General features: G+C 32.2%; 1 protein-coding gene across 1 annotated transcript; it reads left to right on the top strand.

Annotated features, from left to right (window-relative positions):
* Window positions 1-8,086: 8,086 nt before the first annotated feature.
* LOC105345058 (adhesion G protein-coupled receptor L3) lies at window positions 8,087-23,161 on the top strand. Its single transcript, XM_034473926.2, has 29 exons — window positions 8,087-8,731; window positions 10,550-10,629; window positions 11,326-11,442; window positions 11,748-11,830; window positions 11,923-11,987; window positions 12,210-12,355; window positions 12,469-12,723; window positions 12,886-13,242; window positions 13,341-13,442; window positions 13,585-13,691; window positions 13,780-13,977; window positions 14,506-14,571; window positions 14,878-14,989; window positions 15,092-15,139; window positions 15,236-15,302; window positions 15,395-15,494; window positions 15,666-15,718; window positions 15,810-15,936; window positions 16,423-16,532; window positions 16,719-16,821; window positions 17,710-17,866; window positions 18,580-18,661; window positions 19,034-19,100; window positions 19,222-19,307; window positions 19,757-19,880; window positions 20,622-20,663; window positions 20,854-20,907; window positions 21,333-21,360; window positions 22,601-23,161. The coding sequence occupies exons 1-29, from the start codon at window positions 8,355-8,357 to the stop codon at window positions 23,089-23,091; spliced, it is 3,804 nt and encodes a 1,267-aa protein (XP_034329817.2). The 5' UTR covers window positions 8,087-8,354; the 3' UTR covers window positions 23,092-23,161.
* Window positions 23,162-27,280: the final 4,119 nt, after the last annotated feature.

Here is a 27,280-nt window from a genome sequence, read left to right as displayed (position 1 = left end):
AGAATTTTTAAACTTAGATTTTACTTTTATAGTCACTTCATGTGTTCAACTTCATACTGTATTAAAATCATATCTAAGTAATTGTTCAAACTCTAAATATTCATTTTATTTCTTTAAATATCAAATGTCAAATTTTAGCAAAAATTTCAGGAAAATTATTGTTTCTGTTTGGGGTCCTTAATTTCCCAAAATGGCATGTGACATGGGTCACAAAAACATAAATGAATATTTTAGGTCCCTACCTTTATATCCAAGTAGTTTTCGGATGATTGACATTACTATTATTTCAGGTGCCAACATCCTTAAGTGCATTTTCCCGGCAAACAAGTAGAGTCAGAGCTGTAAATGCATCAAGGTGCTGACTGTGCTTTCATGGAGGTAGGTAGTGAGGATATTTTCGGGTGAGGTATTGCTACACCAAATCAGCAAATAACTTTTGGGATTTTGGTGTTTCTGAGCCTGAAAGATATTTTCATATTCCTTTCCCTTTTATTAAAAATCCAAACGGATATATGAACAAAACAGTAATTAGCAAAGATCTTTGTGTGAGTTTAATGACAATAGCAATGATATTTTAACAAACCAGCCTAACAAAGGAAGGGAGCGGATCTAGTTTCCACGATAAATTTGTAAGAGACGGTAGAAAACCAAACTATTGATGTTATTGAAGAACCATAACTTCGATCACTTGCATTCTTAATTACAAACTACATGTAATAGGTTAAGGAGGCTGGATGTTCAACATACTATAAATATGATCTACTATAAAATTTTAGATTTCACACTTTTCTAGCCATAAAATGAATCTATTTATAACGAAAAACTCTAAATATCTTAGCTTTTGAATTTGAACTTTTTCCCCTTAATTCTTCATTAAAGCTACGTGATCATAATAAAATATGATGTTAAACCATATCGATGAAAAAGACAATAAAAAAAAAATAATAATTCTACGCTGATCGTTGATTACAGCTTCTTGAGTCAAGTAAGTCTGGGATTTTAATTTGAATGCGAGAGTTACTCATGAAATTCATTAAAATGGAGCCACTGTTAATGCTAATTGGTTTACAGGTTTAAGTATTTGTAATTAGTAGATAAGTGACGTCTTAACTTATCTGATAGCAAAGTCATATTAAAACTTATTTCAAATCAAAACGACCCTCTCTATAACGAAAGATAACCCTCCATGGGCTGCACTATAGAAGAATAACTGCTGGCTGAACTACAGTATTATTTCACCTTATAAAGAAGCGAGGAAACAAGGTCTTTGGTAGTTTTGGTATCTTCTTTACAATGCATGACGACCATCAATACTTAAATATGTAAGACTTGTATTTGGTGACGACCCTTCGCGGTCTCTTGTCACGATGAATGTATATTGACAATGCTAAACATAAAAAAAGTAAAAATTACCATGAATGCCCAAACTACTTTGTACTAACAAAGCGACGGGATTTGGATTGTGAATGAAAATTTGGAAATATTTTGTCGAAATGCATATACTTACAGAAAAAGCGCAATTCTGTAAGAAAATTTTGATTCAATCCTAAGCCATTTTACATGCAAAAAGTATTTTGAATTGGTTTAGTTACACATTTTTCAGAACAATTTTACAGTAATCAAAGGATCATTTGGCATATAAAAAGACTTGGACAGCGTTTCTCTCTGCAAAACCTGCAATGTCATTTCTACGTGAACCATAAACAAATTTAAAGTAAAGAAAAGGTCAATAATTGAAGAAAAGGTTAATAACTAAACACCTTAAACAGAAGTGTTAATGATATCAACCGGGAGAATATTGTTTTTAAAAACAGCCATCGTTCGTTTGTTTGCTTGTTCCTATATTTTGTTAGCTTAAATTATATGAACTCGCAAACACATTGACATTTGAAGTACGACATGTTTTAATTCACCAAAAAGTAAATTTGATGAAGAATTAACATACTATCAATATGATCTACTATAAAATTTTAGATTTCACACTTTTCTAGCCATAAAATGAATCTATTTATAACGAATAACTCTAAATATCTTAGCTTTTGAATTTGAACGTTTTCCCCTTAATTCTACATTAAAGCTACGTGATCATGATAAAATATGATTTTAAACCATATCGAAGAGAAAGACAATGAAAAAAATATTCTACGCTGATCGTTGATTACAGATTCTTGAGTCAAGTAATTCTGGGATTTTAATTTGAATGTGAGAGTTACTCATGAAATACATTAAAATGGAGCCACTGTTAATGCTAAATGGTTTACAGGTTTAAGTATTTGTAATTAGTAGATAAGTGACGTCTTAACTTATCTGATAGCAAAGTCATATTAAAACTTATTTCAAATCAAAACGAACCTCTCTATAACGAAAGATAACCCTCAATGGGCTGCACTATAGAAGAATAACTGCTGGCTGAACTACAGTATTATTTCACCTTATAAAGAAGCGACGGAACAAGGTCTTTGGTAGTTTTGGTATCTTCTTTACAATGCATGACGACCATCAATACTTAAATATATAAGACTTGTATCTGGTGACGACCTTTCGCGGTCTCTTGTCACGATGAATGTATATTGACAATGCTAAACATAAAAAAGTAAAAATTACCATGAATGCCCAAACTACTTTGTACTAACAAAGCGACGGGATTTGGATTGTGAATGAAAATTTGGAAATATTTTGTCGAAATGCATATACTTGCAGAAAAAGCGCTATTCTGTAGGAAAATTTTGATTCAATCCTAAGCCATTTAAGAAGCAAATTGTACTTTGGTTTAGTTACATTTTGCAAAACAATTTTACAGTAATCAAAGGATCATTTGGCATATAAAAAGACTTGGACAGCGTTTCTCTCTGCAAAACCTGCAATGTCATTTCTACGTGAACCATAAACAAATTTAAAGTAAAGAAAAGGTCAATGATTGAAGAAAAGGTTAATAACTAAACACCTTAAACAGAAGTGTTAATAATATCTACGGGGAGAATATTGTTTTTAAAAACAGCCATCGTTCGTTTGTTTGCTTGTTCCTATATTTTGTTAGCTTAAATTATATGAACTCGCAAACACATTGACATTTGAAGTACGACATATTTTAATTCACCAAAAAAGTAAATTTGATGAAGAATTAAATGGTTCTGATTGTTTTCACAGAATTGGCGTATAAAAAAGGTTAATCAGTCCAAAAAATAGCGCACGTTTTTTTTGTGCGCAATAAATACATCTACACAAATTTTAAAACGGGTGGCACTGCAGCTCCCAGGTACACACACACACACACACACACACACACACACACACACACACACACACACACATATATATATATATATATATATATATATATATATATATATATATATATTATATATATATATATTTATATATATTTCTTGTCCAGGTACCCAGAATAGATGTTATTTATGGTATAGTTTTGAAGATATATACATTGTAGATGCCATGAGTATATCAAACACACAGAAAAAAAGTTAAAGAAGCGAGGGAACAAGGCCTTTGGTAGTTTTGGTATCTACTTTACAATGCATGACAACTATCGATACTTAAAGATACTTGACCATTTATGTAAGACTTGTATCTGGTGACGACCCTTCGCGGTTTCTTGTCATGATGAATGTATATTAACAATGCTAAGCACAGAAAAGTAAAAATTACCATGAATGCCCAAACTACTTTGTACTGACAAAGCGACGGGATTTGGATTGTGAATGAAAATTTGGAAATATTTTGTCGAAATGCATATACTTACAGAAAAAGCGCAATTCAGTAGGAAAATTTAGATTCAATCCTAAGCCATATACACATGTAAGATGCAAAAAGTACCTTGGTTTAGTTACATTTTGCAGAACAATTTTACAGTAACCAAAGGGTCATTTGGCATATAAAAAGACAGCGTTTCTCTCTGCAAAACCTGCGTGAACCATAAACAAATTTTCAGTAAAGAAAAGGTCAATGATTGAAGAAAAGGTTTATAACTAAACACCCTAAACAGAAGTGTTAATGATATCTACCGGGAGAATATTGTTTTTAAAAACAGCCATCGTTTGTTTGTTTGCTTGTTCCTTTATTTTGCTAGCTAAAATTATTTGATTTCGCAAACACATTGACATTTGAAGTACAACATGTTTTATTTCACTCTAAATAGTACATTAGATGAAGAATTAAATGGTTCTGATTGTTTTCACAGAATTTGCATATTAAGAAGGTCAATCAGTCCAAAAACTAGCGCACGTTTTTGTGCGCAATTTAAATACATGTACACACATTTTTTGGGTGGCACTGTAGCTCCCAGGTCGTCCATTCGATTTTTTAAGACCGAAAGCTATACACCTGCAGTTAATATCTTTCACATGTAAATGTTAGAGAGGTTGGATATGCTTTAAAGACCTGGAGCCAAATATGTGTCGCCGCTAATTCTGGATACTTGGAAAGGATCAAGTAACCACCTATATATATATATATATATATATATATATATATATATATATATATATATATATATATATATATATATATGTGTGTGTGTGTGTGTGTGTGTGTGTGTGTGTGTGTGTGTGTGTGTGTGGTTACTTGTTCTTTTCCAGGTACCCAAAATAGATGTTATTTATGGTATAGTTTTGAAGATATATACATTGTAGATGCCATGAGTATATCAAACACACAGAAAAAAGGTTGTTAAATTAATTGTTTCAGTTTTTAATGTCCAGAACCAGCATTAAAATCTTTGTCCATAAACATAGTCCCCAAGGAGCTGACCTCCGGATAATGTTTGTCTTATTTCTTTAAAAACTTAATATGAAAAAATAAGCTGAGACTCATTTGTCTTTGGAAAAGTCAGAATGAGTTTTTCTTCATAAGCACTAACGTATGATTGACGAGGTTCTGTATAAGTGTTATAATCTCGGCGGGCGGGAAGGGGAGATAGGTGGACAAGTCGAACAATAGTCTTGCTTTTTATCCTTAACGAACCATGGACATGATTGCAACTAAAGTAATCACGATGATAGAAAATTTCATTCGAAGAGACCAGAATGAAACAATATCTTCGTTTTCCCTTACTCAACTGAGCTAATTAAATCCCATTGGTTTATGAAAATTATTTTATTTTACTGAGGTAATTTTAAAAATTATATTTATATATAAGTTTAAACTTAATGGTTCTGATATCTTTTCAAACAAATGCAAGCTTAAAAAGTAATTTACGAACTCGCGGAAACAAAGATTACTGCGATGAGAACACGTGTACATATAAACTCGTGTAATCAATCTCGAACTGTGCCATTTCTCATGTACATCAGAACAATAGAAAAGACGAGGACATTGGTCTCTCAAACAATTTATAATGCTCAAATTTTATCCTTTTCTGAGGTATCACGAGTTCTTTAAACTATCATTTTATCCATGTACCCTACATAATTCGACATCGGTCAAACGACTTATATGTCTTGATTAGGTTCATTCGTTAACGTTATACACGTTATTTATTTGTCTGGGTCAAAGGTTACGATGAAACCGGTAGCCGACGACACCCGATGCTAAGTCAGACATAGGCCAACCCGCTGTAGTACCATTTAGAGGTAGGATCAAATGACTCATATTACGTATTAAAATCTCTTAAAAATATCGAGTGACATGGTTAACTTTGATACATTTCTTTTTCCTTAATATTGAATTACATCATTATTGTACATAAAGTTGTATCACAGTTATACGTAATGGAGTTTGTTTCCATTTAAAAACCAACGACGTTTACTGTATGTTTTTAACATTCTATTGACCGTTTAGATTGTATTTGATTAAGACAACGCAAGTTTCTGCAATCCATTTTTTCTGAAGAATGATAGTGTAATTCTTATCTTCAAAAATGTACCATAATATACAAGGTTATTTTTGCCATGTGTTATTTTCTTGCACTTTAGAAATTTCGCCCTGTCTTGAATTCTCCCAGACAAAGCTGTATTGAAGAAATATAATATAAGACATTAGAATTCGCCCAGTCTTAAATTCGCCCCCTGACAACGAAGGCGAAAGGGGCAAAAATAAAACGGGGCGAATATTACTCTGTACACAGTATCAAAATTATATAGTCAATTATATATTTAAAGCTTCAACTTTAAATTTAATAGATTGTGATAATAACAAAACAATTTACAGATTCAGATCTTGTCAATCACATTGCTATTACTACCACATATAATCAATAAAAATCATTAGTTAGTATTATTTTTTTTCTTTGTTAAACATCTTATCTGGCAAGGATGTCACAAATTCAAATAACAAAAAAAAGTATATTGCAAAATTCATTTCTTATCGGCAGATTATGTGAATAACTACAGTAAATGCAAACCAAAAGAAATGACATTATTGTTAATATCCCCTGTTATGATTGTACAAAGCCATGTGCTGAAAATGCCAAGGTAATAGAATAAGGCAATGTTAAAGACAAGGTCCTGTATGTCTTAACTACATTTAAAATTTTTTATTCCAAAAACTAACGAAGCAGAGAATGTAAATATATAATGTATACCTGGTACATGAAAATTCATCACATGTTGACAAAGCTTGAGAAAAATGTGAACATTTAATACGAAAATACTAGGAAGTTTATTATAAGCCTAACATAACAATGCTTATCTTCCTTAATACATAAGGTAGTTAATTAATTTTTCAGCATTTGGTTAAAATAATTTTAGTGTATCTGTACAACAATAGTGGATGAAATTTTTAATGCCGAAAATTTTATCATAAAATTATTATCAATGATAGAAAAATTAAGATGTTTAAGTCTTAATACCAACAGTAAAGGATTTTTGCACTATCTGAAATCAATTGACAACAAAACACAAACTTTAAACGTCCTAATGATTAATATTTTCCGTTTTTTTTCATGTTCTATTTAAATTATTGATAGACAAAAACTTCTAGTTGTATGTTGTTCGTCGAATGAAGATGAGTTTTTTTGTTTTTTTGTAGGGAACAACACACCTGCATTTGTTCTGTTTATTTTAAGGTAAGGAGGATGTATTGTGAACAAATTGACCAACCAAATCTGCCTAAATATTAAAATATGATTTGTTAAGTAATAAACTATTTTTTAGTAAAGGAAAAATCTACTTATTTTTTAAATGTTAGTATTTTCCTTTAATTTAACATAGAACTCTTCTAAATAAAGAAGGTCACTAAAGTCTAAAAATGGTCACGACCATCAAACCCTCCTTAGTGACTGTGTTGTGTTATCTATGGTCTTCATTCAATAAAACATAAATTGTCATTTGATTTTTGTATTTTCTCAAGTTCATGAATCAATTTTACGGATTTCTAAAAATTCATAGCACCTGATTCATAAACATACTTTTATTAACACACAAAAACTATATTTAACTTAATTCATTTTACAACGATTGATAAAACAAGTTCTACAACTTATATTAATCTCTCTCGCTGGCACAGCTTTTAGTGCGACGGGGTCATTGACTATAAAACTATCTGTTCATCTGTTTCTGAAATATAATTGTAAAATCACTATTGTATTTACTCAAATTGCAAGAACATTAGGTTTTAATCATATGTTCATCATGAATAATTATGCATATGTTAACTTTATGCATGTTTTTATTCAGAAAATTGCATATTTTCATTAAAATAAAGCCAGGTTGAATAATATTAATGCTTACGGTGACTTGATTTTGCATATGTAACATCTGTAAGTGTCAAAGTGCAGTGTGTCGGGATGTTCAAAAATAGTTCATCTTATTTGCTATGTAGGGCAGGTATACATTCAAAACCAGGCCGAAAACAATCCCCTAAACGACACAGGATACTTCTGAAATGGTGAAGTAGATATCAGTTTTGAGCTTAATTACTTTCAATTCAGGATTTTCATGAACCAAGAAAATTAATGTGTTCCGAAAATGACACAAAAAATGCTAATAGGGAACGACTGCCTATTGGTAAACTCCCATTAAAATTTAATACGCTTCATCAAATAAACTACAGGAAAATTAGATTATATTAAAGAGAAAACTTAAGACCACAACAATACAATTTGATAATCTTACGTAGTCAGTTGTAAAATGTGGGGCCTAAGACTTCTAGTGCGAGTAATTGTGGCATTCAATTTGCTCTGTTTAGCATTTTGTGTTTATAGGAACTGCGGAGGAATCGTCCGTGCTCCGAAAGGTGTTGTAACATCTCCGAACTTTCCAAATGAGTTTCCTACACCAATTTTGTGCGAATGGGTTATCCTAAACCGCCAGACAAAGTTCACATTGATCCATCTTACTCAATTTTATTTGAAAAGTCATTTTACCGTCCAGTTCTTTCAGGAATATACGAATTCTGAAATGTACAGAAACGAATCAAGACCGGAAGTGTTAAACGCTTACCATGACGTGTACACAATGGTTATTCCGGCTCCGTATGCCGTTCTGCGGTTTGGAGTCCATGAAATGAGTGACATAAATATCCGGGTCTTGGAACATTTGACCGACGTTTACGGTTTTAATATTACATACGAATTCGTTAATTCAACTACAGATTATCACAAAGAAACATGCACTGCGTACCACTGCTCTTACCTTGGACATTGCATCGCCTCTGATGATTTCTCGGAATACAAATGTCATTGTTTTAACAACTTCTTTGGAGACTATTGCCATTATGGGCCAGACTGCAACCCCAAAACTAAGACCAATAGGTGTCAAAATGGAGGAATCTGCAGGTAACGTGAAGTTTATTATAGTTAACTATTATATCAATGGACATGATTTACGCATGTTTTAGTTTTTTATTTAGAGATATGATACGTAATTAAGTCTGTCGTTTACCAAAAAAATGTATGATAATTAAATTTAAAATGAAATTTTAAAAAAATGCTGGTATGTAAACGAATCTAAATAATTTTTCCGTACAGTATTGTATTAAAAATGAACAGTATGTAGCAAAACAAATATTGCTGATTATTTTCTTTACGTTAGAATGCAAACATCAAGATCAATCTACTTTACAAACTGGCCTTTTGTAAAGAAGACCCGCGGCCCTGTCCCTCTCTTGATTTCGAATTAAGTTATAGCAAATTATGCTTTTAGATTTATCATAGATACACTGTCTCTGCAGAGATTGTCTTCTCGTAAGTAGCTTTGTTTTTATTAATGTAACAACATTCGCATGAATAATTGAATAAGTTGATATATATGATGCCCATATTCTCCGGCGAGTTCACCTCATTAATATCTATCTAATGTCACATTGTCTTAAGGCAGGTTTAAACAATTTGCTTGAACCAGCGGGTCATTGCTAAAGTAGGCTACTGCAATTACGCATATTCATAATAGGAAACATTCAAGTAGGGCAGTATGTGTTTCATTCAAAGCAATATAAGCTGTATTTTTTAGAATTTTATTTTGCTGTAAAAACCTGCTTAAACTTTTAAGATAAATTACGTTGGAAAAAATCATTAATTTTTGTCAGAGGAAAGGTATCTCTTGTAATGAACATATAGCACATCAATTTTTGTACAGGACGACAATAATTCAATTTCGCTCCAATTAAGGCTCCTTAACGGCCCTTTTCACAAAATTTTGGCGAATTTGTTTTTTAAAAATCATGATAATTTTGTCATTTTAGTAGAAAATAACATTTTCGTTAAAAAACAATCATCATGAAAATTGCAGCTCATATTGCTTTAAATAGAAGGGAGAGAGCTGAGTTATTTTGCACCTATTACCTTATAGGTGTAACCGGATTCTAACTTCAATAATTCTTAACTTATATAGGTCTTCTCATATTTTACTTTGGTTAATCTGAAATGCAGTCCACAAAATATTTTTTTTTGATGAAATTAGAAAATCAAATCATCTGAACTAATGGAGGCAATACGGTCTTTTCTTTATGTAGATAGGACATTAAAATGCCCCCTCTTCTTATTTTTTTTTTTACTTGGGTTTATCTTTAATGCAGTCTACTTTTTATTCTTTTTTTAATTACTCAGAAAATCAGATTATCTGAACTTCTGAAGGTTGGGTGGTCAAAACCTCACCCATGAGATCTACATTAAAAATAAATAAAGAAAAAAAAACTTTTCGTTTTTTTTAAACCATTATTCAGTAAAGAAAAAAATCCATGTATTTCAACTTCAAAATTGAAATTTTTCCCCATATATTTTTTTTTTTTTTTTACAAAGTTCACTTTCAGTCCGACCCCCCTCCTCTTCTCCGTACGCTCGTCCGGGTCTGACAGGTGTCGATAGGAGGTCATTTTTACATGACCTTTACTTCTGACCAATCAGTGGAGGGCTTTAACTGCATTAGAAAAATCTATAAATTTATTGGAAATCTTCGAAAGGAGATAAAAACATTACCATGCCGAGCGTAAGGAAAAGGGGGGGGGGGGTAAGTTTTAATCAGAAAGCTCATTTTCATCTGGAGATGTATGTATATTAATCTGAAAATAGCCACAAGAATTCAACTGTAATAAGTATTCTTCCACACGCTTGTTTGTTTTATAAGAGAATTATGTTGTTTGTTTGTGTTGATTTCAGCTACCTGAACGGGTCACTGAATTATATATGTGAATGTCCTACAGGTTACACGGGGGACTGGTGTGAAATTAAGCAAGACGGTGAGTTATTGTGTAATTGAGCCTTTAAAAAAAGGCTTAAACTACAAAAAATATCGACATAATCTCTATCGATTGTAAATCTAGTATAAACTACTGTATGTACGCTTCATCATAATATATACACTGTTTAAGGTACCTCTCTACATCAAAACTTGTACTTTTTAAAACATTGCGTCACTCACAAGATATCAATTAAAGTGTTTCGTTCACTTGTTCGTATTAATCAATTTGGTTGAATATTATCATAGTCCAGCAGGTAAAGTATCGGGTTTGTCAACCACAGTTCATGAGTTTGAAACTGAATGGAGATTTTGTTCGTATATACGTATATAACAATTTTGAAAATTGAAATTGGTTTCATCAAAAATTGCAAATGGTATTTGTTCGTCTGTTTGACTTAAATACTTCTTTTGCATCATGCTACATAATGTATCTGTGATATGCAGGTAGTGTTATGCTGATGGGAAACAATTTAAGGTGAACTAAACCATCTTAATTTTTAATTTCTACAAAGTCATACATACAGTTTGCACCTTGTCAGCATCCAATTACAATATATTACAAAAGCATAACGATTACTCAGCTTCACAGCAATTTTTGTATAAAATCTTTCTCTTATAAAGTAACTAAACTGTTTACAAAGAGCTATTTTAAATGTCATAAGAAGCATTTTGATTTTGTTTCATTTCTGTCCAGACTGTTATTATCTTGGTTGTGAACATCTTTGTGTGGAAGTATTACCTGGAGTGAAGGGATGCCAGTGTGAACAAGGGTACCAGCTTGGACCAGACAGACAGTCATGCATCGCCAAAGGTAGCGTTCAACGGGACAATTTTGCGCGTTACGCTATACATCACATATACATTGTTTATTTGCTTTTGCATAACAATGTATATAATCCTTTGGTTTCCTTTCTTTACAAAACTATTATTGATTTAAAATCTAAATTTTAAGTCACCTTCCGATTTGACTTGACAATATAAAGGTATTTGTCTAAAAGCTTCGTAGGGTACTAGTATCTGTTTACATTTCATTGTTGTTTTTTTTTAATTTATATGTACGTATTTTGTTTTTTTAATGGTTTGTAAGATCACGTTTAATTACTATCATTAAAACAGAAAACTTGGTTGTACTTGTTCGTCTTGATATTACCTCATTGCAACCGACAACATCTTTAGAACGGCGAACCGTTTATAACAATGTAAGTGACAAACAAGCTGAATCGTTCAGGAATGGATATAAAAAATAAATATTTTTTTATCTGAGTTTCACAAATTTTGTGTATTTCAAAAGGTCGTCAGAGAACTACACCTTTCGCATATCAAGAATATTAGCGAAGTCACGAATATCAGAGGAAGGTACGTTTGATAACCAACCAAAAACATTTTGATAATTAATGTCGTACTGCAAAAGAAAAAGTTGAATTTGTATTGTTTATGATACTTTGTAAATTATCTTTATTGTTTAAGCAAAAATTAAAAAAAAAAACAAAACCTCGAACAACAAAACTAAACAAACAGTACAATAAGATTCTAAAATTTTGGTCCTTACATGTTTCACATGAATGCGTTCTATTTCAGGTCAAACAACTTTGATGTGATCGAGTTAAAATTTATTATTAACAAAAAAGGCATGCATTCGACGGTGGACTTATTGCAAAATATAACAAAACAAATTTATGAAAAGGAAGGTGGCAAAATTGTATTGACTTTTTCTATTGCAGAAGGTAATACAACTTTTAACTGTATCGTAAATAAAGTCTTGCATGCATCTTAAGTTCGTACTGTCCAAAAGAAAGTTAAGATAAAAATATAAGTAACGGTTCCCCCTTTCTTGTAGAGTTAAGGATAATTGACTTAGTTGTTGGCAATGGTGGTCCAACTTCTATGGGCTATATCAACGAAAACGGGTTCCTTACTATCTCTTGTATAGCAAAAGGAAGGAACACCACGACATTTCAGTGGTACAAAGATGACATGCAGATCGACTTTTCCATTTCTCCACGCGGTGGATATGTCACTACAGTCCATTCTAAAACTGAAGGGACTATTCGTTCTGTTCTATATTATACACAAATAAAGAAGTATGACCAAGGTCTGAATTTACTAAACCTGTCTGAAATTCTAATCATGTATAACTTTCAATTCAAACAGTAAATGCTAAAACCATAAAAAGTTAAACTTAAGATATCATGCATTTGACGTTTGGTTCGAAGAACCTTATTTATGAAATGTTGGGTGTCTTTTATCCTTTTAGGTTATTTTTCTTGTGTGGCCTCTGATGGTTATTCTGAAAAACACCAATCTATTTACGTGAGTGTTCAGACGACACCTCAGATTTACATACCTAAGAGGCAAATGGTGCTGTCAACTAATGCTTCTGTTCGTATTCCTTGCTTTTCCATCAACGAACCTTACAACTCTTTCCAATACGAGTGGTATGAAAATGGAGCCAAGATTCAGTGGCATACCCACAATCGTTTTGTAGAAAGTCTGTTACCAGCTGGAACACAACTGTTTGCTAAAAGAATATCACAAAGTACAAACTTTACCTGTAGGGTTGCAAACATGGTTGGAGCGGTCAACCTAACCACGCGTGTTTTTGTGGCAAAAGGTAACCAAACTATTGGCATGGGTTTTTGTGGCAAAAAGTAATAGGACGTATACTTTGGTAAATTTACGTTTATTAAAAACAAATCATTTCATTTCAAGATAACCAGTTGATGTGTCATGCTGAGATACACATGGGCATTCTTTGGCCTGACACAAGAAATGGACATTTGATCAAACAAAATTGTCCCGATGGGTTTGGAGGTAATTAAAACTTATGAAATAACTCTGTAATATATAGTTTTAACATTGAAAACACGTCAATGAAAAGTGAAAATTAACATTTTTTTTTATCTTTGAAGACAGACGCAATGTATTTAAATTTTTCATATTTGTAATATGTCAGGATATGCCGAACGATCTTGTTATTGCGACGTTAGAAGTGGTTGCAAGTGGAATGAACCAAGCTTCCTTTATTGCCAGTGTAATCAGCTGATTAAAATATATGACAAGGTAGCTGCATGCAGATAACCTAATAAATTAAACTAAGTAAATATTTTTTATTGCTATGAATTAAAAGCTCCAAAAATTATAATTTTAGGTTGAAATTCTTTACCATGGATACAGGTCGTCTACGATATCACATATTTTAGATGAACTGCACAGCTTTATAAGTACGGTAAATCCAAATATTCATGTTGGGGATGCAGAGCTATCGATAAGCATTCTACGGAGAATTTTTGAATACCAACGCCAATACCCAATGCTAGCAACAAGCAATGAGAAAGTATCGTTCAAAGTAAGTCTGTAAAGCTGAACATTGCTCGTAAATAGGCACCGTCACACAGATACCTGGTATATAAACCCTTTGATTTCGTTACACCCGATTGCACACCTGAACCTCGTGGCCGACATGTAGTATTCCTTTCGTGGTCTTTAGATTTTATGCAATTTTTTCCTATCTTATGTTCATTTTCTTTTCGTAAATAATGCATTGACCAATTTATTTGATGTTAGTATTCTCCTGGCTTCAAAAAGGTGCGTAAAATTTGATAATTTAATCGCGACCGAGTAACACGGCGAGGCAAAATGTACGTCCACACAGGCGAGACCTCTACAGCAAAGTACTTTGAACTGTTTAGAGGTCTGTTCCTATTATAAGGGTTGTAGGGACAGCAGTGATAAAAGAGAAATATGGCGGACAGTGGCTATTTACGAGCGGTGTTCAGCTTTAAGAACCATGATCTTATTATGTCCTTTTTTTGATTTATTGTTTATCCCTTACAGATATCATAACATGTATAACGTTTATTTCAATTTTCAATAGGATATAATTGAAGTTATGGATTGCATTTTGACTGCGACTAAAGATTTGCCATCGAATATCAAACAGGTATTAAACGGTATTTGTTAATGAGTGTTGAAAGTTAATAGGAATAATTCACTTTCCTCTTAAGAAACTGAGTCATGTGCGTAATTCATATTTTTCGTTACGAGCCAAAAACAACAGTTACTCATATCATTGGTCAGTGATAAGATACTATTAAAAGATCAAATTCTTCTTTAAAAGGAAGAAAAAATATGCTTTTCAAGGCGTTAAGATTTCTTAACTTCCTAAGTCAATAGAGACACTGCTACAAAATTATATTATTCACTGATGGTTTGATAATTAATTTATACAGGTGTATTATTTTTGCAGAAACTTACTCTAGGGGAAAATATATTGCATATTTCTGCCTATCTGTCTCAAAAGTCTTTTAAGACGCTTTTTGAATTCGAAACAGAAAAGGAAACGAAGACACAAACTATTGGTAAGGCTCTTTGTTAAAAATTCAGATGAAATTGTTAAATATTTCTGGCTGTCATATTAACCTTGATTAAGATATTTTTAAATTCCGGTTAACTAATTTCAGATGTAAAGGAACAAGAAAGCAGGGAAAATGGTTCCTCAAAGACACATGGTAAAACTAATATTAATTTGATTTTAATTGTTGTTTTCGATAGCAATGTGCATAATAACATATCAAAATAATGTTGAAAGTTTATGAATTACGCAGGTATGACATTTACCTTATTTACGTTTCGAACTTTGGATACTCATCTGACATCAAAAACATCCTTCAAGTAAGTTTCTTCAAAGATCAATTTGAAAACAACCTTAATTACATTTAAGAAATATTGTATAACTTCCTTGACATGTTTTGCTCTTGTTTCAGAAATCCAATGATGAGGTTTTCATCGGATCTTGTGGCTGTTTATGCAGACCATAGTTTATCATCATTGGAAGGACAGTCGATGGACATACCCATATATTTAGTAAAAAAATCTTTCATATTAACAATTCTAACGATATAAAATTCCAATCACAACATTGTATCAAATAGATTTTAAACAAGATAATGCAAAGTAATTGACATTAATATCACTCTGAAAAAAATCTTGAAAAAAATTCTAATCAATTTTTAATTCTGTTTTTATTATATTTAGATACAAAACAAATCAAAGGAGTTTGAATGTGTATCATGGACTAGAAAGAAAAGGTATTTAACAAAACCTTTATCATATTTACTTGCATCTATTCTTGAAATAAAAAAGTAGCATTCTTCAAAACCCATTTGTTCTTGTTACAAGGGGTATTTCATATCCGTCATGGGGGAATGCTAGCTGTTCTGTGGTGTCTGCCAATGCAGGAGTTGTCACATGTCACTGTCAACTTCCGGTAGAGGTGATTATTGTAGAACGAGACATAAATATCACGGTAGGTACAAGTACCATTCATTTTTAACATGAATACTTGAATACATTTTGACAAATTTCCACTTAATAATTTTGATGCTTAACATTCAATTGGTCGTCAATTAAAAAAATACATCATCAAGAGTATTTGGGTTATAGTAAATAAAAAACGTGTTTCCCAAAAAGTGATTTCTCTAGTAAAACGAAATTCATATATACATCAACGATCACACAATTCCTTGATTTTTAAGGGAGATAATGATTTTAAGTGCCACATTTGATTTTGAGTAAGTATCTTTATATTTTTTACATATGACAAATATCTACATTAACATCATGCCAAAGAGGCGGTTACGAATGAAATAATAAGCAAAAAGATTTAAGGAGGATGTCCGGGCATCTTGTACACGTGTGGACCAAACTGTATACTTTTCTTGATCTGCCTTATTTATACCAAAAACTGACCAAAACTATTTTCGAAAGATGAAAAACATGTAAATATTTTCAGGTAAATAACAATGACGCAGAGACTGATATCTTTCTCGGCATTATCCTGAGTCATACTGTTTCAATATGTGGCCTGTTTTTCTGTGTTGTAATCATTGCTGTCAACTGGAGGTACATCATATACAACTTAATGTGTTGTAAACAAATATTTTCTAAAGATTTTTATAAATTTTTCAAAACAGAACAAGTATAAGAAAAAAAACCCTGTTATAATTGTCTTTCATTAACTTCAATGAAAAAGTTAAAGTGTTTAGTTTAAAAAAAAACGTATTTAAAATCGAGATGATAAATGTTTAGGTACCTGACTGGTGAACATTATGTCTTCTACACAAACTATATCCTTGTTCTACTGATGAACAACGTCGTGTTCCTGGTTTGTCACTTAAGACTGCATGACAAGGTATATTGCATAATTCTTTTTAGCATGTGATAATAATATATTATTGCTCATTTGCGTTTAAAAATCAAAGTACTGATGCACTGACGGGAGTTGATTTTATCGATTATCATTTATTCAAAATCAACGATATGTGAATTTGCATGGCAAGTAGTATCAGTAATCGAAATATTTCTGAGAATTTGTATGGATCCAGGCAAGATTGAACTCTTGTCTTGTTCAACCAGACGGTCGGCTGTCTCCGTTTATCTCCGACAAGCAAGAGAGACTCTGTTTTATCGGATATTAACGGAGACAGCCAAGCGTCTGGTTGAACATGACTACATTGAACTCTAGCGTAGGAATACATACGACTTTAAAAATTATCTAAACTGTTTGTACAATTTAAAGTCTTATTATTTTCATGGTATTAATAAATAAGTTTTCTTGAAAAACAATGCTTCAGAACATAGCATCGAATTTATCGATTATTTTCAAGAACTAAGTGTTGTCAGCGGTATTGATTTGTGCTTAGGTCCAAACACTGTTTCACTTTCGCTTTGCCCGAGTAAGTGCATAGGAGAGTTGATTAAAATCAACTCCCAAAAATGAATGCAAAACGATTTAAAAAAAAATGTGTTGAGGTTAGATCGATGAAGTTAGGGCTGTGAACTGCTTGGAAATGAAGGCCTTTTTTTGTTGTTTGAGCAATAATGCCAGTGAGCAGAACTCTTGATGTAAAAAAAGGATTCATATGTAAAATGTAAAATAAAATCAATTAAATTAATTCAAATTTAGATTTATTGAAAAAAATTTAGCTAGATTTATTAAAAAAAATTAATTAGAAAAATAAAAGCGTAGAACTTTCATTTAGATTTTTTTAAATCTTAATTACAACTTTTTCTTTGATAGATGATTTGGATTATTGGAGAAATAGCAGTTTATTTTTTATACATTTCTGCATTCACTTGTCTTTTGATGGAAATGTTCCATTTCTTCATCTTAACCTTAACATCCAAAGAATATTCGGTGAACAAGAGATGCTCAAGATTTATCATTACTGGATGGGGTGAGTTTCAAAAGATATTCTTATCTTTTGCATAGAGTCACAGGAAAGTCATACTGAAAAAAACAACAACAACACTTTATCGATTACCTTTGATGGTTATGTGATAAGTTTCATTGTGTATTACCTGTGTCGTAATTATTCGGTGATTTACATCCTTATGCTGCTATAGATTGATAGTTAAAATGGAATACCGAACATTATTTAGCTTCACACAGCCGGTTGGTGAGTTAAAACCAGAAAATAAATGTTGGATTAAAGATAAGAGTTATGTAATGGTTTCTTAAATGTAAGTGGCAGCATGCACAGTGTGTGAATTACCAAAACTCTCTTCTGATTTAACACTGGGGGTTTCAAAAATGGCAAAATATGATTTCTTAGTAATTTATCTCGAAAAAAGGTTTCGGCCTCGATAGAAACAAAAGATGCAAATAAGGGTATTATTTCTGAATGGGGGTGAAGAATATCGTTACAGACATCCAACGGCCTTAGTTACTTGTATCAGAACAACTTTTCATCACAACGTCCAGTGACATAGAAAATTTTCTTACGAATTATTTTGGTTTGTAATGTATCGACCCTCTATTGCTTAGTTCAAGTAATTTAAGATTTTATTTTAATTTTAATGTTTCTGACATAAAAGTCGTCATTTGAAAAACAAGTTGCAATCCATTAACTATTTTATGACTTAATTTTTATTCTATCGTGTTTTATAGGAATACCTTTGGTTCTTACCATTTTTTTCTCCATTGTCTCTCAAACTATTCCAAAAGAAGCATCAGCTGAGAAAAGAATGGTGTAAGTATATCTTTCTGATACATACATTCAATTCTACATTTGATCCGGTATTCCTCTGTTTGCAACATGCTTTGTCTACATACATTTCTAAAGGAGGCTGAATGGTCAACAAGTTGACCATCAGATAAACCTAAAATTTAAAGATATGATTTGTTTAGCTACAGACTATTTTTTAATAAAGAAAAAAAATCATACATTTCACCTTTTAAGTTTGGGTATTTTTCTGTATTTTTAAAATAATGCTCCTCTTCATAAGGACGTCAGTACATTTCTAGAATGACAACGACCCTTAAATCCGTTTACTTTGTGCACTAAAATGCTAAAAACAAGCATATATTGCGTATTTATAACATATACTACTTCAATTTAAAGGTGCTGGATTTCTAAGTATTCGTGGCAATTCCAGGTGTTCATATTACCGGTTGCATTTATAACTGCAGTAAGTATTGAGCATTCGATGTGATTCAGTGATATATAGATAAAGAGGGAAATCATTAACTTTTTTGCAATTGTCTTGTATCAAATTTGTTAAACTTAAATCGAATTCATATATGTTGCAGGCTTTCCTTATTTTTATGGCAATTGTTTGGAACATTCGAGTGAAACTTACTGAAGAAAGCGAAATGGTGTTTAAAAGACGCTTAAGGTTTGTGGCGTTTAATCGATATATATATATATATATATATATATATATATATATATATATATATATATATATATATATATATATATATATATATATCACATCACAATCATCAAAGCCTGCTACAATAACCAGTCAATACATCCCATAATTATGCAATTATTCTTCTTACAGTTTGATTAACATATGCATTATAAGGTATTTTTAATGGGGCTGGATAGTCAACAAAACTAACCATAAGGTCTACCTTAACTTTTAAGATATGATTTATTACGCTGTAAATTACTATTTATTAAAGAAAAGTCCATTTATTTTACCTTTGATACTTTTGTATTTTCTATATTTTATTCATATTTTAAAGCAGATAAAACATAGTCGAAAATGGCCTCGACCATCGAGGCATCTTAAGTCGTTTACAGCTGATTAAACTTTGTGAAAACTTTTACTTTCAGAATAATTTTCCTGAAATCTCTTGCGCTCTTAGTATTGACGTTGGCTGAATCCCTCCTAGGAATGGATATGACTGGAAAGCAGTATTCAATACTAATTTTACACTTCATATCCAAGATAAGCCTGGTAAAATATCATTGTAAAGCCTGTTAAACATTATTGTAAAGCCTGGTACACATTACTGTAAGGCCTGTTAAACATTATTGTAAAGCCTGGTACACATTACTGTAAGGCCTGTTAAACATTATTGTAAAGCCTGGTACACTTTACTGTAAGGCCTGTTAAACATTATTGTAAAGCCTGGTACACATTACTGTAAGGCCTGTTAAACATTATTGTAAAGCCTGGTACACATTACTGTAAGGCCTGTTAAACATTATTAGCCTGGTACACATTACTGTAAGGCCTGTTAAACATTATTGTAAAGCCTGGTACACATTACTGTAAGGCCTGTTAAACATTATTGTAAAGCCTGGTACACATTACTGTAAGGCCTGTTAAACATTATTGTAAAGCCTGGTACACATTACTGTAAGGCCTGTTAAACATTATTGTAAAGCCTGGTACACATTACTGTAAGGCCTGTTAAACATTATTGTAAAGCCTGGTACACATTACTGTAAGGCCTGTTAAACATTATTGTAAAGCCTGGTGTACACATTACTGTAAGGCTTGTTAAACATTATTGTAAAGCCTGTTTAAAAAATTATAACTAAAGCCTGGTAAAGTATTTAATGTAAAGAAAATTCATATGGTACGCATTTTAACAACCAGTCTTTTAACTTTTTTCACAGATATTTTATGGTAGAATTTTAACAATGTATTTTGAAAACAATTGTTGTATCTAGGGCTTTATTTCTTTTGTAGGTAGTTTGTGTCTTTGTCACTAGATGTGCATCAGACGGCAAGGTTTGTGGAACATATATACCTTTTTTAGAATAAAAAATCCCCCTCCCCCTATTCATATTGTCATTATGATGGATTAAAGAGAGACAAAATGTAATAGGTAACAATGTTTTGGACATTACACATCTTAAAATCAGTGCCAATGTACATTTTTTAAGGTAAGGTATAATGTTTGAGGAATTTTTTTTTTCAGATTAAGCATTGTGCAGTACGAAACACGTGGCTATTGAAAAATAATATTACACAGGTAAAACTAAATTTGAAACGGCTACTAAGACTGGCCGTTGTAGAAAAATTATAGAACTAGAACAGAATTCATTTCTAAATTGGAGCTTTATTGGGCATGGCATACAACATATAACATTATGATTACATATGGACATAAAAATCACAAACAGTATAACAGTCAGGTTCTATAATACAATGCAATGATATTGTGCACAAAGTTGTATACAATCAATGGCTCGAAGTAAATTAAACAGGCTCATCTATAAACAAAGTAATGGTGATTGAACAAGATAAATATCAGCAAATAAATACATACACATAGATATAAAAAAAAATTAGCAAATAGTAACAAAAGACAGAGTTTTTTTTAGGTTTTTTAAATATAAATTTACATCATTCAGACAAGCTGAAATGTTCCGAAATTCTCTTACTTTTGATTTTCAGAAGAAGTCATGGAAACAAAATAACATTGGTATGTTGATAAGCATTTACTCTATCGTTTTTAGCTCACCTGAGCTGAAAGCTCAAGTGAGCTTTTCTGATCACATTTTGTCTGTCGTCCGTCTGTCCGTAAACTTTTCACATTTTCAACATCTTCTCAAGAACTACTGGGCCAATTTCAACCAAACTTGGCACAAATCATCCTTACTCAAAGGGGGTTCAAAGTTGTGAAAATTAAGAGCCACACCCTTTTTTAAGGGGAGATAATTAGAAATTAATGAAATATTTTAAGAAATTTTTCAAAAAAAATCTTCTCAAAAACCATTTAGCCAGGAAAGCTGAAACTTGTGTGGAAGCATACTCTGGTGGTGTAGATTTAAAGTTGTGAAAATCATGACCCCCGGGGGTAGGGTGGGGCCACAATGGGGGTCGAATTTTTACATAGGAATATATAGAGTAAATATTCAAAAATTTTTTTTCTCAGGAACTAATCAGCCAGGAGAGCTGAAACTTGTGTGGAAGCATCCTCAGGTAGTGTAGATTAAAAGTTGTGAAAATCATGACCCCCGGGGTAGGGTGGGGCCACAATGGGGGTCAAAGTTTAACATAGGAATATATAGAGTAAATCTTTAAAAATCTTCTTCTCAGGAACTAATCAGCCAGGGAAGCTGAAACTTGTGTGGAAGCATCCTCAGGTAGTGTAGATTCAAATTGTGAAAATCATGATCCCCGGGGGTAGGGTAGGGCCACAATCGGGGGTCAAAGTTAAACATAGGAATGTATAGAGTAAATATTTATAAATCTTCTCAGAAACTAATCAGCCAGATGATTCTTTATAATTGTTAAGACTTTGGCCCCAGGACAATTTTTTGGCCTCACAAGAAGGCTCAGAGTTTGATGTAGGTTTATATCCCATATATAAACAATTGTTAAGGATCTATTTGAGAACTGCAGTACTCAACATGTGATATGACTATAAAATCATCCTGTTAGAAAAGGGACTAATGATTATAAACATAAGAATATCTAGGGGGGAAATGGATTTTATTTATACAGGATCTACATGTATTATTGTACATTTTCCAGATAGTTTGTATTTTGACTCCATTAAGCTGATTTTATCATACCTATTGATCCTCAGGTGAGCGATGTGGCCCATGGGCCTTTTGTTTAAAATTATGTTCTTCATTAGCATTTACTAATGTTAATAAGTATCGTACCAGTCTTATAGTAGTTTTGGTTTGTTTTGTATTTTTCTTTAAAAAATGAAGATGGGAAACTCCGCTCAGAAATAGATGCAAGAGAATATTACGACGAAGTTAACAAAACAAAATACACAAACAAAAGAAAACGAGAGCTGTCGTCGTTGCTAGGAACCTCTTCACTCGCCTGTGGGGTCAGGAATTCTAGGACAGACAGCAATGGAACAGGAAGTAGTCGCACCACCAACACATCCACCAATACCAGCATCACCAATGTCAGCTCAGATAGAGAGGAAATTATACCAGGTAAAGCAATGAATTTAAAAGCAGTTGCTGAAAGGCGAGACGGCATGGAGGAGCACTCGCCTGCTAAAGGGAAGAAATGCCTTGCAGGGAAAGAGGCCACAGAAGAATACTTGACTATGCACAGCATACCAAGGAGGAACGTGAATAAAAAGGGAGAAACCTGTGTAACATTCCAGAGATTTGAAAACATAACCGAAGCTGTGGAACTTCATCAGGCGCTCATACACAATGCAGACTTACATATTGTGATGTAAAAGGTTTTAATTTCAGATGTGTTTGTATCTTTATCATTAACAAAATGTGAATAAAAGAGTTACATGGTCATTTAATAGTTGTGCAAACCATCTCAACTAATTTTGATAAGCTTGTTTACAAACATAAATACATATTTGTTAGTAAAACTTGTTAACATGCAAATGCATCGTCGCAAGCCATGGTCCGGTGTGAAATATCATAAATTTGAATATTTATGCGTCATTTGTTACGTCATGTTAAATCTGTTTTAATGCTTTGTTATGCATCAGCAGTAATCAACATATTTAACATAAACTGCAATATGATGATAAAAGGTTACGTCAAAGGCAAATCTCCGAATATGCTTTACTAGTATTAAGGTCTGACGCGACCTATCTTCCATTTTTTCTATTTTTCTTATCTCCACAATGTGAAGATTTCCTCTAAGTAATTTTAATATTTTCATGTGATATGATACTTTTCTCATTTAGATACAAAGTGTTCAATTGAAAATATTTAACATTACTTTATCTATAAGCATTCAAAATGCATTTTGCATGCTATTTTAAGGAAAATTCTAAATATTCTAGCTCCGAAAAGAGCCTAGTAAATAAATATACCCTTAATTTTTAGAAATTAAGAAGTTTGAATGTAAAAAAAAACTTAAGATTATTATATTAAGAAAAATTATATATAATTGTGGAACGTCTCGTGTGTCCTTAATCAATACCCTTATAAAGTACGAGATTTTCTTGTCTCGTGCAACCACTACCAGATGGGAGAGGGTTGTACAACTTGTTCGTGTCGATGATTTGTATGCTAAGAGATTGATTAACATGCGTTTATGATAATGATTTATTACATATATATTATAGTGATATAATCCCAAGAATTTTTATTAAGCAAAAAAGAATTTAAATCAAATCTTCTCAAGCATCTTCTCGTCTCGTGTGTTATTATCGACACCTCTGAGGAAATAACACTGTAACCCACACACACAGGGTACTGAAAGGTTAAAATGTCGAATTTTACTTTGTTTTATTATCATTTATAAATGGATAATATGGCATATAAAGAGAACTTTGATAAGACCCCTAGAACAAACCAGGAGGTAAAAGGTTTTTTTTTTATTTGATCATTTGATGCTTTTTTGGCAAAAACTTTCACAATTATGTAAACAGAAAAAAAATACCCGAGACAGAAGGTAATATTAGATGAACAAACCAGGAGGTAAAATGCTTTTTTTCTATTTGATCATTTGATGCTTTTTAGCAATAACTTTCACAATTATGTAAACAGAAAAAAATCCCCGAGACAGAAGATCATATTAGATGAAAAAAAATGTGCAAAATTGATACATTCCAAGCAAAATCCCACAGGGCCCTATGTTTAAAATAAACACACTTTGAGATGACCCCCTAAACAAAAGAGGTAATAAAAGTCTATTTCTTTTTAATCTTAAAATAATAATTATATCAGTAGGTTTCAAAAACCCTGAAAAAAATTAGGCAGAACAAATTAGAGTCAACCTTGTTAAGCTAACCCAGATGATAATGATCGTACAGATTTTTTTAAAAACATTACTGATCACATTTACAAACAAGGAAAAAGGTTTAAAAAAAATTAAATACATGTATAAGCATTAAATCCTTATTTTTTGAAAGATGTAGTCTCAAAATTGCAGCGATGTGTGCTAACGCGCTTTACTAAATTTGTAGGCACACACCATTGAAGTAGTGAAACTATTATATCTTTCAAAATTAAGGAATTATGCTTAATCGAATTAATTACATTGAAGCATATTGATACATGTATTTGCTGTTTATGGCGACGTTGACGTGGTATCGGAGATGAAAGAATGGCAGCTTTTTAAGCTATGAAATGTAGAATATGAAATTAAATACATGGTGAATTTGCAAATAATATAATAACATTACTGCTCAAATCAAAATTTAAAGAATGTTACCATGGAAACCGATGATTTAAAAAACAAGAGGCCCAGGGGCCACATCGCTCACCTGAGCAACAATTGCCTTAATTCTGATCAAATTAGCATTACAGTATCAACATATCTTGACAACTAAGTACAGTAGATCTTGCTTTAAAAAAATTTGAAAATCTGTCAATTTTTATCCACCTCTTTTTTTTTTGGTAAATACCAAGCCCCTTTTGTTGTTGTACCTGTAAGAAGATTGTTCTCTATTCCTATGTACCCCCCCCCCCCATTTCGTGGCCCCAATTTTCTCTAGGGAATCATGGTTTCATCAAACTTAAATCTGCTTAACCTGTGCTTTCACACTAAGTACTGAGTTTTGGACCGAAAACTTTCCCAAAAATTTTTTAAAGATTTTCTCTATAAATTCCTATGTAAAAATTCAAACCGCCATCACGGCCCCGCCCAACCACTAGGACTGTGATTTTGCAAACTTAAATTTACACTACCCGAGGATGCCTCTACACAAGTTTAAGCTTTTTTGGCCAAATAGTCTTTAAAAAGAAGATTTTTAAATTTTTTTTCTATATATCTATGTAAAAATTCATCCCCCATTGTGGCCTCACCCTACCCCTGAATTATTATTTAAACAAATATGAATCTATACGATCTGGGGATGCTTCCACTCAAGTTTGGGCTTTCCTGGCCTTATAATTTTGAGAAGAAGATTTTTAAAGATTTTCTCTATATATAAAAATTTATCCCCCATTGTGGCCCCACCCTACCCCCGGGGACCATGATTTGAACAAACTTGAATCTACATTATCTGAGGATGGTTACACTCCAATTTGAGCTTTCTTGGCCTAAAAGTTTTTGAAAAGAATATTTTTAAAGATTTTCTCTATATATTCCTGTATAAAAATTTATCCCCCAATTGTGGCCCCACCCTACCCCCGGGGACTATGATTTGAACAAACTTGAATCTACACTACCTGAGGATGCTTACACTCAAATTTAATCTTTCCTGGCCTAATAGTTTTTGAGAAGAAGATTTTTAAAGATTTTCTCTATATATTCCTTTGTAAAACATGATCCCCCTATTGTGGCCCCACCCTACCCCCGGGGACCATGATTTGAACAAACTTGAATCTGCACTACCTGAGGAAGCCTCCACGGAATTTTAAGCTTTTCCTGCCGAATAGTTTTTGAGAAGAAGATTTTTGAAAAAAACCAAACAAATTTTCAATAATTCTCAATTATCTCCCCTTTAAAGAGGGCGTGACCCTTCATTTGAACAAACTTGAATTCCTTTCACCTAGTGGTGTTCTGTGCCAAATTGAAATATGCCCAACGGTTCTGGAGAAGAAGATGAAAATGTGAAAAGTTTACAACGACGACGACAACGACGACAACGACGACAAGACAGATTGTGATCAGAAAAGCTCACTTGAGCCTTTGGCTCAGGTGAGCTAAAACATAATATTTTATGTTTCTACACTATAAATGTTTATTTATTCAAGTTCATATTTATGAATGTGTTTAAATTATTCATATAAGGTAAAAAAAAAATGACTCGTATTGTTGTAGTCAAGAAAAAAGAAAAAAATAGTAATTCTGTAAAACGAAAAAACTTTACTATCTTTTTAAACATAATTTAGAAACAGTCATTGTTGCTTTACGCTACATGGAAACATGCAGAACTTTTATACAGTTAATATAAAAGTAAGCATGTTTCCCACGAATTCATTTTCAGTTCAACATTCAAAATGTAAACAAAGATTTGTTTACATAGCAAAGAATTGTAAGCTCTATAATTTGCTTACAACTGTACGAATAACTCTCAAATGTTGGTGGCCTATTAATAATGCCTTACCGAAGCATTAGTAACATTGAAATCGAAAAATATTTTTTTTTACCAAGATCATGACCATTACTTTCATAGTGTTTGACCTTTGTGCCCGATTCTTTCAAGTATGTCAGTGCCAATGTGGCATTTTGGCACCCTTTAAAGCCTTAACAATTTTCCAAAAATCCACACAGGTGTATGATATGATAGACCAATGCCTTGGAATTCTAAAATCATTATTGGTTAAGTTGTGTTTTACATGTACTTGGCGAGATTGTTACAAAGCATAACATTTAAAAAAATGTTTTCAAAGATGTATATTCCAATCCTACAATGTATAAGCAGTCACCCTCTCTAAGATATTGCTTGATGTCTCGAACGCATTAAACAACCGTCAAAATCACAGGACTTGTACATTGTAACATATGTT

Source organism: Magallana gigas, chromosome 8 (genome assembly GCF_963853765.1).
Source record: "Magallana gigas chromosome 8, xbMagGiga1.1, whole genome shotgun sequence".
NCBI lineage: Eukaryota > Metazoa > Mollusca > Bivalvia > Ostreida > Ostreidae > Magallana > Magallana gigas.
Note: the sequence above shows the minus strand (reverse complement) of the source record. Positions and strands in the feature narration are given on the sequence as shown.

Coding starts and splice junctions, on each gene's coding strand:
- LOC105345058 (XM_034473926.2), top strand. CDS start 8,355: ATGTACAGAAACGAATCAAGACCGGAAGTGTTAAACGCTTACCATGAC. Junction 8,732..10,549: donor CAAAATGGAGGAATCTGCAG/GTAACGTGAAGT, acceptor TGTTGATTTCAG/CTACCTGAACGGGTCACTGA. Junction 11,988..12,209: donor GTCACGAATATCAGAGGAAG/GTACGTTTGATA, acceptor GTTCTATTTCAG/GTCAAACAACTTTGATGTGA.